The 17,454-nt window shown below is 33.3% G+C and overlaps 1 protein-coding gene across 3 annotated transcripts in view; it reads left to right on the forward strand.

Annotated features, from left to right (window-relative positions):
• Positions 1 to 9,353: 9,353 nt before the first annotated feature.
• Positions 9,354 to 17,454, forward strand: part of LOC127844804 (prion-like-(Q/N-rich) domain-bearing protein 25) — a 26,647-nt gene continuing 18,546 nt past the window's right edge. Inside the window, exons 1-2 of one of the 3 annotated variants that reach the window (XM_052375307.1) lie at positions 9,354 to 9,511; positions 17,283 to 17,343. In XM_052375307.1, coding sequence (XP_052231267.1) covers positions 9,509 to 9,511; positions 17,283 to 17,343 — 64 coding nt within the window. In that variant the 5' untranslated portion in view covers positions 9,354 to 9,508. The remainder of the gene's footprint in view (positions 9,512 to 17,282; positions 17,344 to 17,454) is intronic. The other 2 variants (XM_052375308.1, XM_052375306.1) reach the window with 2 other exon arrangements.

Raw genomic sequence — 17,454 nt, forward strand, 5'->3', positions numbered from 1 at the left:
GTATTTTACAAATAACTTTATCGATTGGTAGTGGATCTATCCCTGAATTGGTTAACGCCGTATTCAGTTTTAAATACATGTGAAAACGAGTGTGTTTTTTTTAAACACTGCATCGGTATATGATACCTTTAGTGCAATTTTGCGGTCAGCTTAATGATTTAAAATACAGTTATAACGGCTGGAAATGTGTTCCCATGTCAGTTTTTGACTGTTATGTCGGACATGAATACAGACGGTTTTAATAATACATTGGTGATACTTTGCAAAGAACAAACAAAAATGAAAGACTATTGTTGAAATGATTCCTACAATAATACATGTATATGCATGCTTTTTTTAAACAACTTCTATTGAGCATTAAAAAGATATAAAAAAGATAAGTGAAGACATCCAAGCAGTACAGATTATGTACCATGTTTATTTTATAAATCAAGTTAAAATTAAGCTTAACAGACACAGGGGAAGAACCTTATGATAGCTCGAATGCATTTTATTGACCTCTTGTCAAACTTTATGTCATATATAATTTTGAGTGTCAATTCTGGTTGGCGGAATGGCGTGCGTGCGCGTGTGTGTGTGTGGGGGGGGGGGTCTGTGCGGTCTGGCAGAAAGGCAGACAGACAGGCATTAAAGCTGACCGTTGTTTATAGAAGTAATCCTATTTCAGGGGGGGGGGGGGGGGGGGCGGCATGCGAATACGGGAGCTTAAAAGCACGATTATTGCATTTTCCCGACGTCATTTAATCTCTGATAACAAATTTATTGACTAAAAAGATTATATGTATACAACAATGTTACAGTTTCATAGCACGTTACATGTTGCAATATAAGTGTTTTCTTAATCACGTTACTTACTGTAGAATAATAATAATGCTGTACGAAAAACCTGCCGACCAACTAAATCAATTCACCTATTTTCAAGAGGATGGGTTGTGGGGTGGCTGATGTCCGAGATAGGAGTAATGTCCGAGACAGTAGAATGTTTATCAGCCCTTTTCAGTAATATTTTAATTAATTGTATGGATCTAATGACGTGTCGACCTCATTCGGATATGAACTTTTGTTTAAATAGTGTTTTACTGTCTTTTCAGATGATGTAGTTTTAAGGGCGATAACAAGTGCATCTTTTGTTGCAGTACATGTAATAAGCAATTTACAATCTGCGGTGGTCTGAGATAACACATCCACTTCATGAACCACACGAGTTGAAATGTAGAATATGCCAGAAACAATCCTTCAACAGAGTCGGACTAAAACAGCAAACATAAATACAAGAACCAAACAAAAACATGTACATCTGACGTTTATATTTTTATTTTATAAAGTCTTAGTAGAAAAGTATGACATATAATTGCTATGATTGCTATTTATTTACACGTTTTAATGCTGGTTTCTCACGCTTTTTTATTATTTAAGTAAACCATTACCTGCGTTACGTCATTTCTTCCCACGATGTCTCTACATACATGTTCAGCACTTACACGATGAAAAATCATTTGGGTCGGATAAAAACCGTTATGTATTGGCATATTAATAATATTAACATAACTTAAGAATAGAAGGCAAAACCTTAAACATATGAAAGAGCTGTTTGACATTTGGAAGTTAGTTCCAAAAAGGGGGTTTAAACCAATTGTTTTGGCAATAAATAAGTTAACAGAGCTGAAAGGCGTCTGGAGAATGAAATACTCGTGATCTAGTTGTATTTTACTGTACATGTGTGTCAATACTGTGTATTGTAAAAGAAAATTATATTTGTACATCCAATTTCTCGAAAGTCACGAAGTAGACAACATATTTGTGGACGGTTTTCCTTCAACAACTTTTTTATCCCGACCCCTACTATATTGAAACAAAACACTGAGGGAAGCGCAAACAATGTAGAGCCGAAGGGGCGTACTCTTTTAAAAGAAATCTAAATATAAAGAGGCTTACCGGGTGAAAATAACCGCTACTCCTTCACGAAAAACGTGTGGTGTGACCTACAACAAATCGAAGTGCATTCAAAGGCGTTTTTTTCTGCAAACCCTATGCCAATATCACCAATACCCAAACTGAAATAATATGGCGTATTTGATTGAAATTTCTGGCTTTTAAAAAGGTTTAAAGGCCCATATGGATTTAATGACCGTCGGACCATGGTCTAGTGGTAGGATGCTGGTCTAGGAATTAAAAGGTCCTTCGTTCGATTCCCGTTTATACAACGGAATTTTCTTGAGCGAAAAAAAATCCCACGCGTGCTCCTCTCCACCCAAGAGTAAAAAATAGGTACCTGTGAGGGAATAAGCCTATGTGCCGTGGCTGCATACAGCGCCAAATGTGAATGGACGACTTATATCAAATTCATCGGGGGCGTGGGTTAAATCTCAAAAGCAGTTGAAGATGAGTCTAAAATCATAATAAGACTTTAAACCCATGAATTAGCCTTGTGCCTTTGCCTTTATTAGGCAAAGATAATGTTATCATTATTCAATGTCTCTGCTGAATATATTGGTAAAATACTCTTTAAAAAATAGCCACGTTCTTATTCTTTTACGCATATTAACAATTCTTTAATTCAAAGAGTGTCTTAATTTAGTAATCCTTTCTTTTTTGATCATGTTTATTGGGTTTCATTTCCTTTATTTAATTGTAATTGCTTGTTTGCTCTTATCACGTTACTTGCGCTTGGTCTTCAGAAACCATGTATAAAGAAATGTCTTCGAAATATGAACAAAAATGGATAAACATATGAAATACATATACTTATGTTAATACTATAATAAAATATATGCACGATGATATATTACAAAATATCAAAGAAACAACGCGTTTCCATTACAAACTTTAGTCCTTTAAGTGTAAAAGCTCAGTAAATGCTTTGAATTTATCATATGCTTCTGAATTAGTTTAATGATTCTATTTTATTTGTCATTTAAGATTTGTTACCTTATTTTAGCTTTTAAACAAAGTAAATGTAATCTTTTAAATTGCGTACTAGGTCCTCAAATTTAAGATTTAGATTTTCTATTTTCAAGTTAAAAGGTAAATCCCGTTTTTTTTCGTTTTAAGTGCGTTCCAAAACATGCAATTTCTAGCTTCATCAAGTCACCTTAAACCAAAATAAATATTGTCAAGTGGTACAATGTTGAGTGGTAATGTGTTTTTTATATTTGAAATCAAATGCAAGCCATATATCTGTGTGTGATTTTCTTGCCCTGGTTGATAGGAACTTCGTCACAAGTTTCATATTAGCGATCCTGTAATCAAATAAAACAGTCACTCTACGATGGACATGCCTTTAATGAAGACATTTATTGAACCATCTAAAGGAGTATATTTTAATAAAGATGTTTCTAAATCTCTATTTCAGTGCTTGAATAAGTGCATTCATAATACCACGGAGAAACGTGTGAGATATTTTAGTAAAATGTATGATATTTGGAACAAGTAAGTGTTTTATTTTGTTAATTGTGGCTATGCCTGTCTGTACAAGTTCTAGTTAAATAATCAGTATCCAGTTTGGCAATTACTTTGAGTGATTGCACCAGATCTTACAACAGGTGTCACATATACATTTATGTCATTGAACTTGACTGAAACAAAGGGCAGATTAAAACACCAAATAAGCTACATGATTTGGTAATCTTTTATCAAATAAAGTATATTTCAAATTGCTCAAACCAATTTTTTTATCTTTGACATCAAGGTTTAAAATTCACATTAAAACCAGGAACACAGATGTGCGTGTGGCAATACTAGTCAAGTATTTAAGCAAAATTACAGTTTGAAAGTATACATGTGCCATTGACCTTTGAGCTATATACACATGTGTTGCATCCCAACCAATGTTATCAGCTGTAGTTGCTTTTTTTCTTCCTGATAAATAACGAGACTCCAGTGCGACCAAGCTTTATTATGCGTATGATTTATCTCTAAATTATAAAATTAACCTTTGAACTAGGGTATACATATTTTGTTTGAAAAATACCTTGTTCATATATTGAAATATGACCTTTTTATTATTACCGTAATAAATTGTAAAATTACAGCTCAGAAAAGGTTTCGGCAAGCACGACTTGAAAGCCTTGATTAATCCCCCTGCTTTGTTTACTAATACGCAGTTATATTTTGTACAAGGTTATATTGTTGCAACAGGCAATACTGCAACATAACTACATATTTTTCAAATAAATGGTAAGAAGATGCATCTGCAAATCATAGCGTTATATTTAAAAGATCTTCCCCTTCCCCAGTTTGCGCATTCACGATCATGTAAATATTTTTAATTATTAGTGCATACAGTTAACACGACAACATTTTATTCTGTAATATTGTTACTTGACAGTATCACAAACATTAATATTATTTAATTAAAATGATGGATCACAGCTGATGTTGAAGGTTTGTGCTTCTAACTGCAAAAATGTGACGTCATGGATATTTTATAGTAGCTGTCAAACAATTCTCCCGATAGCAAGTCAAATGTATTGTCCGACAGTTAAATGCAAGTTGGTGCTATGAGTGATATCAAGAGTATAGACTGTTCGTTGTAATATTTGTTTTATAAGTTGTAAATATTTATATAATAAAATTAAAAGATCTAACTTAAAAGTAAATCTGAACATCCATTTTTATATTAAAAAGTTTTTCAGGGCAATGCAATTGACACGCATTCGTCAATATTAACAGTACTCAACTCATGCTCAACTTTATGCTATTTTGTCAATGAAAAAACAATAAACAAAAATGTTTTGAAAATCTCCCTTCATGGCAACAAACTGATATAATCAATTGTCAGGAAACGGAATATATATATGTTGAAATATATATATGTAGATATGTTGAAATGTCCATATTTTGTACTCCATTCGCTTCTGTATTGACGTAAATATTAAATAAAAATACCTATTACTTTAGTGTTTGATAATGTTTTCACTGAATGACATTATGCTGTTTTTAAAGAACAAAAATGATACTTATTTACCAATAAATTGCATCTACTTTAAATTCAGCTTCCATTAAAAAATGAAAAGAGTAAATATGACCCTTTCAAAAAAACTCAAAGAAATTTTCAAAAAAGATACATACAGTGTAAATTAATCCTTTATAATAATCAGTAAAAAAGAAAAATACTGCTTCAAGTAATAATGTTCTTTCTACCTAAATAACCTTACCTGCCTGTTCTGATGTATGTTTTTAAATTTATTTCATATGGCTAAAAATGTTCCCGAACGTGTACTTTATTTCCAATTCGGAAAGCTACTTCAGTATGACAAAGTTTTTTTTTAAAGACGTCATGATTATACATGTATTTTGATAAAAACGAAAGAAGTTTTGAACACAATGTCTCGAACGGTTTGTCATCGTTTTAAGATTTAATCAGCAGTAAAGCTTACACAAGCGCATAGCCTACATTGTATATGCATTATACAATTTATAAGTTTATAAGTAATGGTAGAAGATAGAAATTGGACGATAGTGTTATGAACTGGTTAACATGGTTAGTTATGAAGGAAATACATAAGTGCATCTGGCATTTTAACTGCACATCTTATATTTACTAATTACTTACAAGACATACGATTCGAAGAATTTTCACAATTATTTGGAGAAATACACATTAGTGAATACGAATGTTAAATATGGGTGTGTCTTAAGTAACAATGTTAAGAATCTTATAAACGTGGACTATTTTAATTAAATAAATTACTTTAAACATTTAAGTAAATCACGTTATGCACAGTTTCATCATATTATAATACAATTCATTTTTGTGTATTTTATGAGATATATACAACAACATTAATTCATCAATAAAGCTAAAACGAGTTCATAGCCCTCACATATGAAAATTAATTTTATATGCAATAATACAACAACAACAACATTTATTAATCAATAAAGCCTAGACAAGTTTATAGCCCTCACATATGAAAATGAGCATTAATTATATATATGTGCATATCATAACTTTGACAAGTAAGTGATTCAAGTTATACGTGTCATAATGTGTAATCCCATAATTTCCTGTTTGATAAATTTCCCCTTGTGATAAAGGACCAATGACGAAAAAAAATCTAGCAAATTTCTAGAGTTGCTCAGTACCTTTTTAAGAAAAGATTATGGTTACCAGGAATTAAGTTTCAGTGTGAGATCCGGAAGCTGATAAAACAAGTAGCAAGTTTAAATCATGCCCGGCTCAAACGCTGGCTTTTATAGCATTTATATTGCGTCAAAAAGAGATAGAAACTAATTACGTAGATTTATTTGACTAGATCAATATCAGAATGTTTGATATCATTTCAATTTTCTTGAGTACAATATCCCACTATTAACAGTCCGCAAACTTTATTTTTTGTCCATATATCAATATCCGGCAAATTAAAGCAATGCAGATTAAACATGGAGTTTAACTAGGATTAAGTTAGATAAGCCGAGGTTTTTAAGGCTTAAAACTTGTTTAAGTCCCCGATAAAAATATTCATTGAAGAAGGTGAACATAAACATATTTGAAGGCATTAAAAGCACACTGTTTTATCTGATTGATAAATGCAATTATATGGATCGTAAAAAATGAGGTACAGGTTTGCTTATCGTAAAAAAGGTGTACTTTTGCTTCCGACTTTCACCTTTTTGTATTTAGTCGTTAAAATGATATAATTAATACATAAAATCATTATGTGAACAACTAATGTCAGACTTAAAGAGAAAACATTTTTATAAACGTTGTGACAAATCCAGGAAAGATTTAATATTTGTATACGAAATGACATCACCGATTTAAAAAGCAAAGTGGCTGAACTAACTATAATTTTATGAAATAGTTTAAGCAGACATATTGCGATCCAATATGTACAATGAAAAAAGTAGATTTTAAGTTGATTCACCGTTCGAATTTTATTCTGTACAATATTGTCAAGCATGTGCACTTTCAAATATTTAAATTGTCAGCCAGGTAAGTACATCTCATAACGGGTAAAAGTAATTGTCACCACGACTCTATACTATATTCCATGTTTTTGTTCTCACAAATATTTGAATAAGGTTTCAAATGGATTGTTCTCTAATGCTTTTGTTTGTTGTGATTTATCGTAGCAATATCACTCGAAACTAACTCTATGAGCACACATCTACGGTTGCTATGCTATAAGACCGTCTATAGAAACACACTTTTGGTATTCATTATAATGTCTAATGTGAATTTGAAGTGCTTTATGTTATTATTGTATGTTAGTCGCAATAATTGAGGTAGTTAACATTAACTTATTATCGTGAAAACACTTAAAAATAACTATTGAAATTTATTAATTACATGCTATATTGCTCTGTAGGGGATTGCCCGTTTTACATAACAGTTTTGTATATAACTTAACTTGCATAACAACCAAGTTTTAGTAAGTGTTGTTAACCAAGTAAGTACAAACGAATAAAGAAGAATCTGCAGTTAGCGCAATGTCTGATTATATTTCCCTACTCAAGCCTTAACAACGGCCGATAAGGATGCATTATTATATAAATATGGGACTTATACATCAAATGTGCATTTATGGCATGTTTTTGTCTTTACAAAGTTAAATGTTGTACACTAATTTGAAAAAGAAACATGTTATTCCTTTGTTTAGGGGTTTCGAAATTAAATTGATATGATTCATAATTATTGAATGCATTTTGGTGTCAGGTGTTAGTGTGATTTATTTTATTTTGTATAAGCCAAAGATCTATCAATACACATAATATTTATAGATCTTTGTATGAACTGTTCTTTGATACAGATCCTTATAACTATTTTTTACAAGACGATTACGACGTTGACGTCAATACATGTTGGTACACTGAGCATTTAGCTAGTTTTAGACCGTGTGAGTAATTATTAGTAACAAAGGGCGTTTATGGACATTAGGCCCCCTTGTCACGCTTTCATGTGATATGTGAAGTGCATTTGGCTTGTTTTTTATCATTGCTTAATTTCACCAAATATGTATTATGTTTTATTAAGATATAACCTCAATCATTTTACAAAAGTAACTTTATGTCGTATAGTTATATGTTTGTTTCATGTATACGTTATTATAAGCGGAACCACATGGTTTGCTTTTTTTAAAGAGCGTTATTTATTGCATTGTCAGTGCCTAATAAGTAAATTAGAAATGGTCAAATTTTCGCCATTGCATCGTTATATTTTAACAAATATAGTAAATTTATATATAACATTACTAGTTTTTGTTATATTGTTACTATGTTTTCTGTTAGGCAGTCAAAAATTTTCAGCTAAGATGTTGAAACTATAAAATAAATGCTCCTTCGTTACGCTATGTGATATAGTCTTTCAAAGTTTATATCAAAAGCTAGCAGTCATCTAAAACTACTTTTTCTGTTGCAACATCGTGTATATGTTTTATACTTCTTATTATTCTGCTGCTGGTATTGAACCGAAGTATCGTGCATATTAATACTATGTATACAAACCATATATGGGAACAAATAATTGTATGATTAGAATAATGGCAAACGATTGCAATCATTACAACTGTGTGTGCGATGCTTGCATTATTTAAACCCGAATGCTGTATCCTTTTTAGCTCTCCTGTGCACAACGTTCTCATTGTGAGCTTTGTGATCGCCTTTTGTCCGTCATTGATCGTGCGTCGCGAATCGTCAACATTTACGATGTGGGAACATTTGAGGCCACATTTATTGTCCAATCATGAAACTTGGTTCGATCATTTGCACTAATTATGTCTCGTCCGAGTTTTAATACATAAGACGTTCTTATTACACGAATCATGTGTTCCTTACGTACTAAATATTGACGTCCTGATGTAAATTGAAAATATAGAAATGTATGTTAATATATAAAGGAAATTATACGAAATTATATTATAAATAATACTGCTTCTTATATGGCAAGCGCCATATTTTGCATTAGGATTGAAAAAAGGTTTCTGGAACACTTCAAGTTGCACTCTTTTTACCATTTTTAAATGTGTAGTATTCTATATTTGAATCAATTAACATATGCGTGTAGACTATTTGATAGCCATACCTATTAGACGAATGTATATAAATACATAGATAAACAATGTGTCGACAAATACAAAACTTCACATGTATTTTAGCAGACATTATTTACTGAATCTGTGACTTCTTTCAAGAACCACTAAATATTTAAATTTTATCTCGTGTGTTCAGATAAATGCATGATAACATTCTCTACTGGCAATGACTTGCAGCTTCAAGGAAGTTATTTTACATTCGATAACTAAACCTGGGGACCTCCCATTGTTAACGATAGATGTCAGTCAAGTTACAATATCCAATGCATGGGTTCCATGTAATATGGTTATTGCCACTGCCCAATGGGGTTCAATTCCACATGTTATATTAGTTCGAAAGGGTTGATCTACCTAAAGAATCGTCCCGTATAAAACAGGATGCAACAACAATTTTAACATTGTGGAATTGGAAAAGATTCCAATTATTGTAACAAAATACATTTAGTCAGTTGGACAAAGCGAATCTTTCCACAATGGTAAGTTTGTGATTTTTTGTGTTTTTTAAACATCTAAATGTAACAGATTTGTTAGATATCTTATTTATTAGGGATGATAAACTTCAGCTGTTCAACTAATTTAGGAAAGTGAAATTAGGTAGATAAAATATACTAGATAAATGTTTGGAACCAATCTTCGTGGATTATGACATATTTATTGTCAACATTTTATTTCATGTAGTGATGATGTAACAACATCGTGATTTATTCAAGATTAAGCAATCTACATGCCGTGGACGATTGAAGATTAAACATGTTTGTTAAATAATGCTTATGATTATGAATTCGATCGATTGTCGATACATATAGACATATGAAGAAGACATATAAAGAAATCGTTAAAACAGTGCACAAATTAAGTATATTATACCCTTGTGCTTCCGACTATAACAGATATGGTGTTTTATTGTATTGCACGACCGAATATATTTATATATATTTCACTCATACACGAATGATTTCGACTGTACGTTTATTCTGTTTTTATTGATTTGTCGTAAAGTATGACGTACCCTTTGTGTCAAAAGTACATGTACGCCAACAGCTAAAAATAGATATCACCGCGGTGACAAAATTGTTACCGCGGTGACAATTTTGTCACTGCGGTAATTATTTTATCGGAGCGGTGATATATTTGTAACTGCGGTGATATTTTGTCTGACCCTAAGAGCTTGATAAAAGCTAAACCAAACTGACCAATGAAATAACGTCTTATAAAATGGCAAATCGGCGAATATTTTAATTGAAGCTTTATTCGTTGTAACTTATGAATTGTCAATTTATGTTTATATAATGATCAATTCATAAAAAAAATAATCCAGGTGACAATTTCAGAAACCTTATTATTTTCCGTTGTCTCAACGTCTGTGCGTGTTTTTACAGCCGGATAAGTGTCATAAAACCGGGTATACCGTGAAGGCAGTGGACCGTTAAACAAGCGATAACGGATTAATAGCACAAGTCGTTAACAATGGATTCCCTATGATCTAATTGCGATAAGGCAGATGATATGCAAATAAGCGCAATTTAAAGAAAATGTACGATTCACTACCCATTTATTTACACAAACCAATTAGTGTGACAAACAGCTGGCGTTCTCTATAAAACTCTTTAAAAAAGGTGCTGGTTTACTCAGAATAAATCTATATCAACTTTACTTATAAAGTATTTGTTTATTATTTTCTTTTTTGTTTTAAAGATCAATGTATCAGTAATTATACATTTGTAGACCACACTCGACAACAATATAAAGGTTTACATGCTTTTGATATATAAGAGTCGGTTTGTTACGGGGAAAATGATTGGTTGAAAACTGACCCAAACAAATGAATGTAACAGCAGGCATAAACATATATACTAATAGCCATAATTTGTCACCGCTGTGACAATATTGTTACCGCAGTCACACATAATATATCACCGCAGTGACAAACTTGTAACCGCAGTGACAAATTGTCACCGCGGTAACAATTTTGTCACCGCGGTGATATCTATTTTTAGCTGTTGGCGTATTTGTACTTTTTACCCAAATGGTACGGCAGAGTATATAATATATAATTGCGGTTATGTTATACGGTTGCAAATTAAAATGTCGAATTTTTTTCTATGTCTTTCTCGCCAACATCACACGTAAAATGTTTAAATGTACGCTACGTATTCAAATAATTAATTCATGTGGTTTCGACCGTCAATTTTGCAGAAACTTTATTAAACATTCAAACGCGAGAATCGACCTCGATGTTTACAGCGAAAACTTAAACAAATATGCAGGTGAAACCGCAAAGCCTAAAGGTTTGGTATCTGGCATGATGCAGTGCATGATGGTCCGTCACCAGGTTTGTTTACATCTTGTCCCCGGGGTAAAAAATGGGCCCACTTTTGGGGTTACTTGTTTCCCATATATGTACATAGTGGATACCAATGTCCATGGAGTGAAAATATGCCCCGCACTAGGGGTAACAAGAAAAAACCTCCTCTGAAACCACAAGGCCAACCGGTATCGTATTGTTGCATGAAACATTGCCTGGTGTTCTCTACCAAGTTTTGTGTACGTAATGTACCTAGTCAAAATTGGTTAACTTTTCTCCATTATAAATGTAATTGTATAGTGAAAACATACAAATATTCTCTGAAACCGAAAAGCAAATATTTTTGGTATGTGTAATGTAACATAATACAGTGGCCCTCTACTATGAAATCTTCATTGTTATCATCTTTAATCTTAACAAGTTGTTTCTTTATAAAGAACTATACAAATAAAGATAAATTAGACAGGGATTTCTACAAATAAATGCAAAAAACTATTCTTTTTCCACTTGTATGTATTTCATGTCCGAGGAAGATCAATCTCAATTGCACATTTCAGTTGGGGAGTCTCGAAACATCCGTAAACGTTGCGTCAATCTACTCCAGCTAAGTCATCGGTTCGTGTTAACATTTTACATGAACTAAAAACTTGACTGCAAAAAACACACTAAATATCGCCTTTTATCATTGCAAAAAGAAACCCGTAAAATAAAGTAGAATAGTAATTTAACACAAACATGAACATTAAGAGCGAGAGGGTAGTATAACCATGTAAAACACACCTCGAATGGCAAACAATAGATTTGCACCTAATATTAACGTCTTTCGCGCTAAACCTTTACGGTACTCTCACATCTATATAACATGTAAAATACCACATCGAACATTATTTTATTTAAAATAACTGACACTTCTTAAACAGCCAGGCCCAGAGATTTGATATTTGACGTGTATTATTATACGGTGGGCCGCTCTTTTGTTTGTTATAAATATGTCACTGCGGTCGAAATGGCCCTTTTTAACCAGGTTTTCCGAAGGAAAAACTGGTTATTAGATTGGCGAATGTCGGCGGGCGGGCGGACTGGCGGACTGGCGGACTGGCGGGCGGAACAAGCTTGTCCGGGCCATAACTTAGTCGTTATTGTGAGATTTTAAAATCATTTGGCACATTTGTTCACCATCATTAGACGGTGTGCCGCGCGAAAGAATTATGTCGATATCTCCAAGGTCAAGGTCACAATTTGATTTCAAAGGTCAAAAGTGGCTATAAATTAGCTTGTCCGGGCCATAACTTTGTCGTTCATTGTCAGATTTTAAAATCATTTGGCACATTTGTTCACCATCATTAGACGGTGTGTCGTGCGAAAGAATTACGTCGATATCTCCAAGGTCAAGGTCGAACATTGAGTTCAAAGGTCAAAAATGGCCATAAATGAGCTTGTTCGGGCCATATCTATGTCATTCATTGTGAGATTTTAAAATCATTTGGCACATTTGTTCACCATCATGGGACGGTGTCTGGTTCGAAAGAATTACGTCAATCATTCCAAGGTCAAGGTCACCACGACTAAAAATATATTTATTTTGATACAAATGGGGTTAATTATAAACAATTATCAGATAAAGGGAGACAACTAAAACTGAACTGTTTAAATCAGTTCAGTTTTAGTTGTCTCCCTTTATCTGACTTTTTTCACATTGAAAACCTGTGAAAACGTTATAAAAATATGTTCTTCTAAAACTTTATGGCCCTTTTATGGTGGTCCTCTACACAATTTTATCAAATCATCTTCATGGGGCTTTTATTTGCCTCGACTTTTTCTGGAACATAAAAAGCGACCACCAGAAAGTAAGACAGTTTTCCTAATAAGAATACTGCGCAACCACATGAAATCTCTAGAAGTAATCTTGTCTGCTCAATCGTAATAAAAATGCTCAAAACATTTGTTATAATGAAGTATTGGCTGATTTCTAAAATGGTAACGAAATCATCATTAGAGCACAACAGAACAGTTCAGTTCATTGGGTCCACATAACCTGTAATTACTCAAAGTTTTCGGACAATTCAGATACGAAAAATATTCAAAAAGTACGGGTGTCCGAAAATTTAGAGAAAAAATAAAATGATTTCATTGACGATCGGATGCGGGTTTGCAATATGTATAACGGCCATTGGGATCACGTAATTGTTTACTACCACCCCGTTTAGAAAAATTTACTTTTACATATATTTGCACTTTATTTATCGTGCTTTTTGTACTGAAAGTCACTCCAATGATCTTTTTTTTACCAACGGGTTCAAAATGAGCTTTTGATGAACCGATACTTTAGTATGAAATTAATGCACGTAAATAAAAGTCTGCAAACTATGAATTTTTTGTTTGTTTGTCAGTCGTTGTCTAACACCGTCAGTTGTCTGTATTGCAATAGGGGTGCATTACGTGTTGGGGCGCTTAGCATTTTTCACAGTTATCTTAAGTGTGCATGTGGGCATGCGTATGTATTTTGCTTTGTTTTCTTTTTGTTTACTTTTTGTGAAATATGTTGTCCTCCTGTGCATTTTTGGCGTATTGGATTGTAATAAACACTTACATATGTATTTCTCATGGGTGCAACCATTGTTTATTTCCCATATACATGGTTATTTACCTTATTACGCAATTTATATTGCCCTAAGGTGTTTACCTGCTAGATTGTATAACCTTAATCCGGTCTTAAAAAAAGCATGATGGAAGTGACACCAGATAAGGGACAATAGGGAAGAAATTTGGAAAAATATCGCTGAAAAATGTACTCTCTGAAAATTTAGAGTCATAATTTATTGACGAAAACCCGTATGTACAAACATTTTGAATCACGAAAAATAATTATTTTGGCCCAAAAAAGGTTGTGTCCGAAAATTTAGAGTAATTATGGTATTTTATCAAATTAATACGCAAAAAACATTCTTAGGAGAGACATTTTGTAAAAATCCGCTATCTTTTTTATTCAAGGAAAGTTACCAGAAAGGTCCACAAACTATGCACACTAGAAAGTATATAAATCAAGAAATCCCTGAGGATCCTTAAACGTTAACCTGAAAAACTGTAGATCATATGTATAATATTCGAAACTTTAAGGTTTAAACGGTTATTTGCTATATAAGTCTATATTAAACATGTAACTTCTTGCGCGTGGTCAGTAATAACCCAAGACACTTTGAAGAAGACCACTAACTGATGTAACCAACAAAATTATCAAAGCTTTGGGCCTTTAGTCAGGTCAATATACGCGTTGACCCTCCAAGAATTGCTACAATAGGTATGTTGAATGGTCCTGGAAGGGTACAATGTAATTGATAACATATCAAAAGTTTACCGAAATCGGACCTCCGGAAAGTGTTTTTTAAGATAGTCTCCAAGATGGCCGCGAAAACCTATTTATGATCATAACTATGAAACTATCCAGTCAACTTGGGTGATTTAGGTGTCTTTATCTAGGTTTCGGGGGTCAAAGAACACTTTAAGATCATCAGACATAGTGTAATTTCAGTATGTAACACAGAAATCCAACCTGGCGTCCAAAAATAGCAACTGCCACAATATGATGGACCAAATGTCCATAGCGTTTGACTGACAGCTGATTGTGTTTATGCCAAACGTCATAGATTTGGAGAAATTGAACACTGATCGAATTGTTGACATCGCTAAGTAGTTTGATAATCAACGTACAATTTCCAATGTATGACATTCAGCTGTCCACTATCACCTGATACACACTCACTTTTGTCCATAGCATTTGTCTCAGAGTGTTAAACTGTCGGTGTTTTCCTCCTCGTCTTCAGTACAGACTTCTTGTGAATTGTTTGGATTTTCACAGTTTTCGGTTTGGCAATGGACACATACAACATTGCAGGGGAGTCTTTAACTGCATTACGAGGATTTTCATCATACAGATCTGTTACAATGGATGATTTTTAATAGTTCTTCAGGTGCAGCATTGCTTTCGCTCATGATTGGAACTAATTGGTCGTTTACTTGATCCATCCCCATTCGGTGGGTTTTATAGTATTTTCCATACCCATGATTTATTAGTATACGCTTTGGGTATGACATACTGTTGCATGTGATGTTCAGGGTAGTCGCTCTGGAGAAACAAATGTTTCTTTGTAAAAATATATTGGCCCGGTGATTCTAAAGAATCATTTTACTGGCCACAAAACAGGTCCACCATCAAGCATGTGACAAGATTTGATATTTCCTCTTTAGACTTGTTTGTGAGGAGGAATGAACTGGCATATGACTAAATGATAGGGACAGGTTTTATTAATTTTCTAAACACTGACATTTTACGGATGCCGAAAATCCTTAAAGTTGAATCTCAGCCTGTGCAAGCATGAACACAGAGCAACTCATTGTACACGTTGTTTTCTAAAATTTATTTCAAAAGGTTGCAAGTATACGCTTCACTTCCTTTGACTGTCTGTTTACATTCGAGCGGAAGTACATTGTCGTATTGTCCCTTTCGGAGTTATGCAGGAGCTAGATAGGCAAATATATATCCTCGCGATTAACGTGTTTGTGCTATGACGTGATCGTTCCACTGTCCTTGATTATGACACCCTTCTATATATTGGTTGGCTTTGGCGTTTCATGATATCCTGAAATGACCAATGTCAAAAACTCGGTAGGCATCACATCACATTGTTAAGTTGTTATCTTATTTAACACGTAAAGATGTCAGTGTAGTCATTTATATGTCCGTCTATGGACCAGTGAATGAAATACAAAAAAGCGGCTCAATCTATTACTGAACATGTCATCTGGTTATCAATGTGCCGCTCAGCCACTTCTACTTGTACTTGTTTCATTAGCATCGATTAGTTTTTACCTATTTCGAGATCCATGTTTTAGTTCACATATCAGTATATGTTCACTAAACACCCTTGAATCGATCAGAGTAATTGCATACACTTATATGTATGCAACCCTGATGTTCTTCTTAGAAACCACATGGTTTCAAACCTTTTTAGATATTGACCCATAAACAGTGTCGGCCATGAGTTTTCAAATTCTGTCATTTGAGTTTAACGAATATATAGATATGCTTGATCAACATTAGCGGAATGTAGTGAAATTGTAGTGCAATCAAAATGTTCACTTGACTGGGTAGATGCTTGCTTTGAACCAACGGATTTATACATTTGTTTCAACTTTCTCCGAATACTTGCTTATTCTTTAGCATCTCCACTTATTCTCACCCACTTTTCTGCAACGTGTTGTTCTTTAGTGTCAACTAAACTGATACTGCTCTCAGAATGCCTTCCATCCTACTGCAAATTTGCAATCTCAATTTCAAAACCATGTGATTGTTATGTTTAAGTGTTGCACCTGGTCAATCATATTAAATGTTCCTTACAAAATGCCATTCATAAACACAATAATTCCAGTTTATACAGCATGAAAGTAAATTCAATTTAATGGAATTAGATTTTGACAGCAATTATTTGCATATCGACCATATTGACAACCATCTTCAGTATAATCTAGAATTTTATTTCCATAAATTAACTTCGAAAAAAAATAACATTCATAACATCTTCCTATTTTAGGTTTGAAATAAGAAAAATAAGTAATAAAGATATGATTATATCACAACATGGGTTGAAATGCTTAAACGGCGGCCATCTTGGAAGCCCTCTTGGATTTCTCAAAGCTCCTCAAATATGCCACCATGGCATCATTCAGATTCTTGATAAGGAATATGTTTCCAACCAAAATCCATTTAACATTTACTATACACTCCGTGTCTATGCCACATTGTGCCGGACTTTCATACTCAGTTTAATCTTTCATTTTGAGACATAAACAATAAGTTTGAGTGTAAGTCTGATATGATAAATATTCGTAGTCACGGGGCAGATGTTTTCACAAATGCAAAGTAGTTTAATTTCATGTATTTCCAGATCATCGGCACAGTTGTCTTGCTCCTGCCTTTGGTATTTTGCTCCGCTAAAGCGCAAGGAAGTAAGTGAAAATACTTTCGAGAATGAAATGTACCTAAAGCAAACATGTAGTATTTGTTTGACTATTCTCTGTCATAATAACATATAATAATGATGATGATGATGATGATTA

The sequence above is a fragment of the Dreissena polymorpha genome, chromosome 9 (genome assembly GCF_020536995.1).
Source record: "Dreissena polymorpha isolate Duluth1 chromosome 9, UMN_Dpol_1.0, whole genome shotgun sequence".
Taxonomy (NCBI): Eukaryota; Metazoa; Mollusca; class Bivalvia; order Myida; family Dreissenidae; genus Dreissena; species Dreissena polymorpha.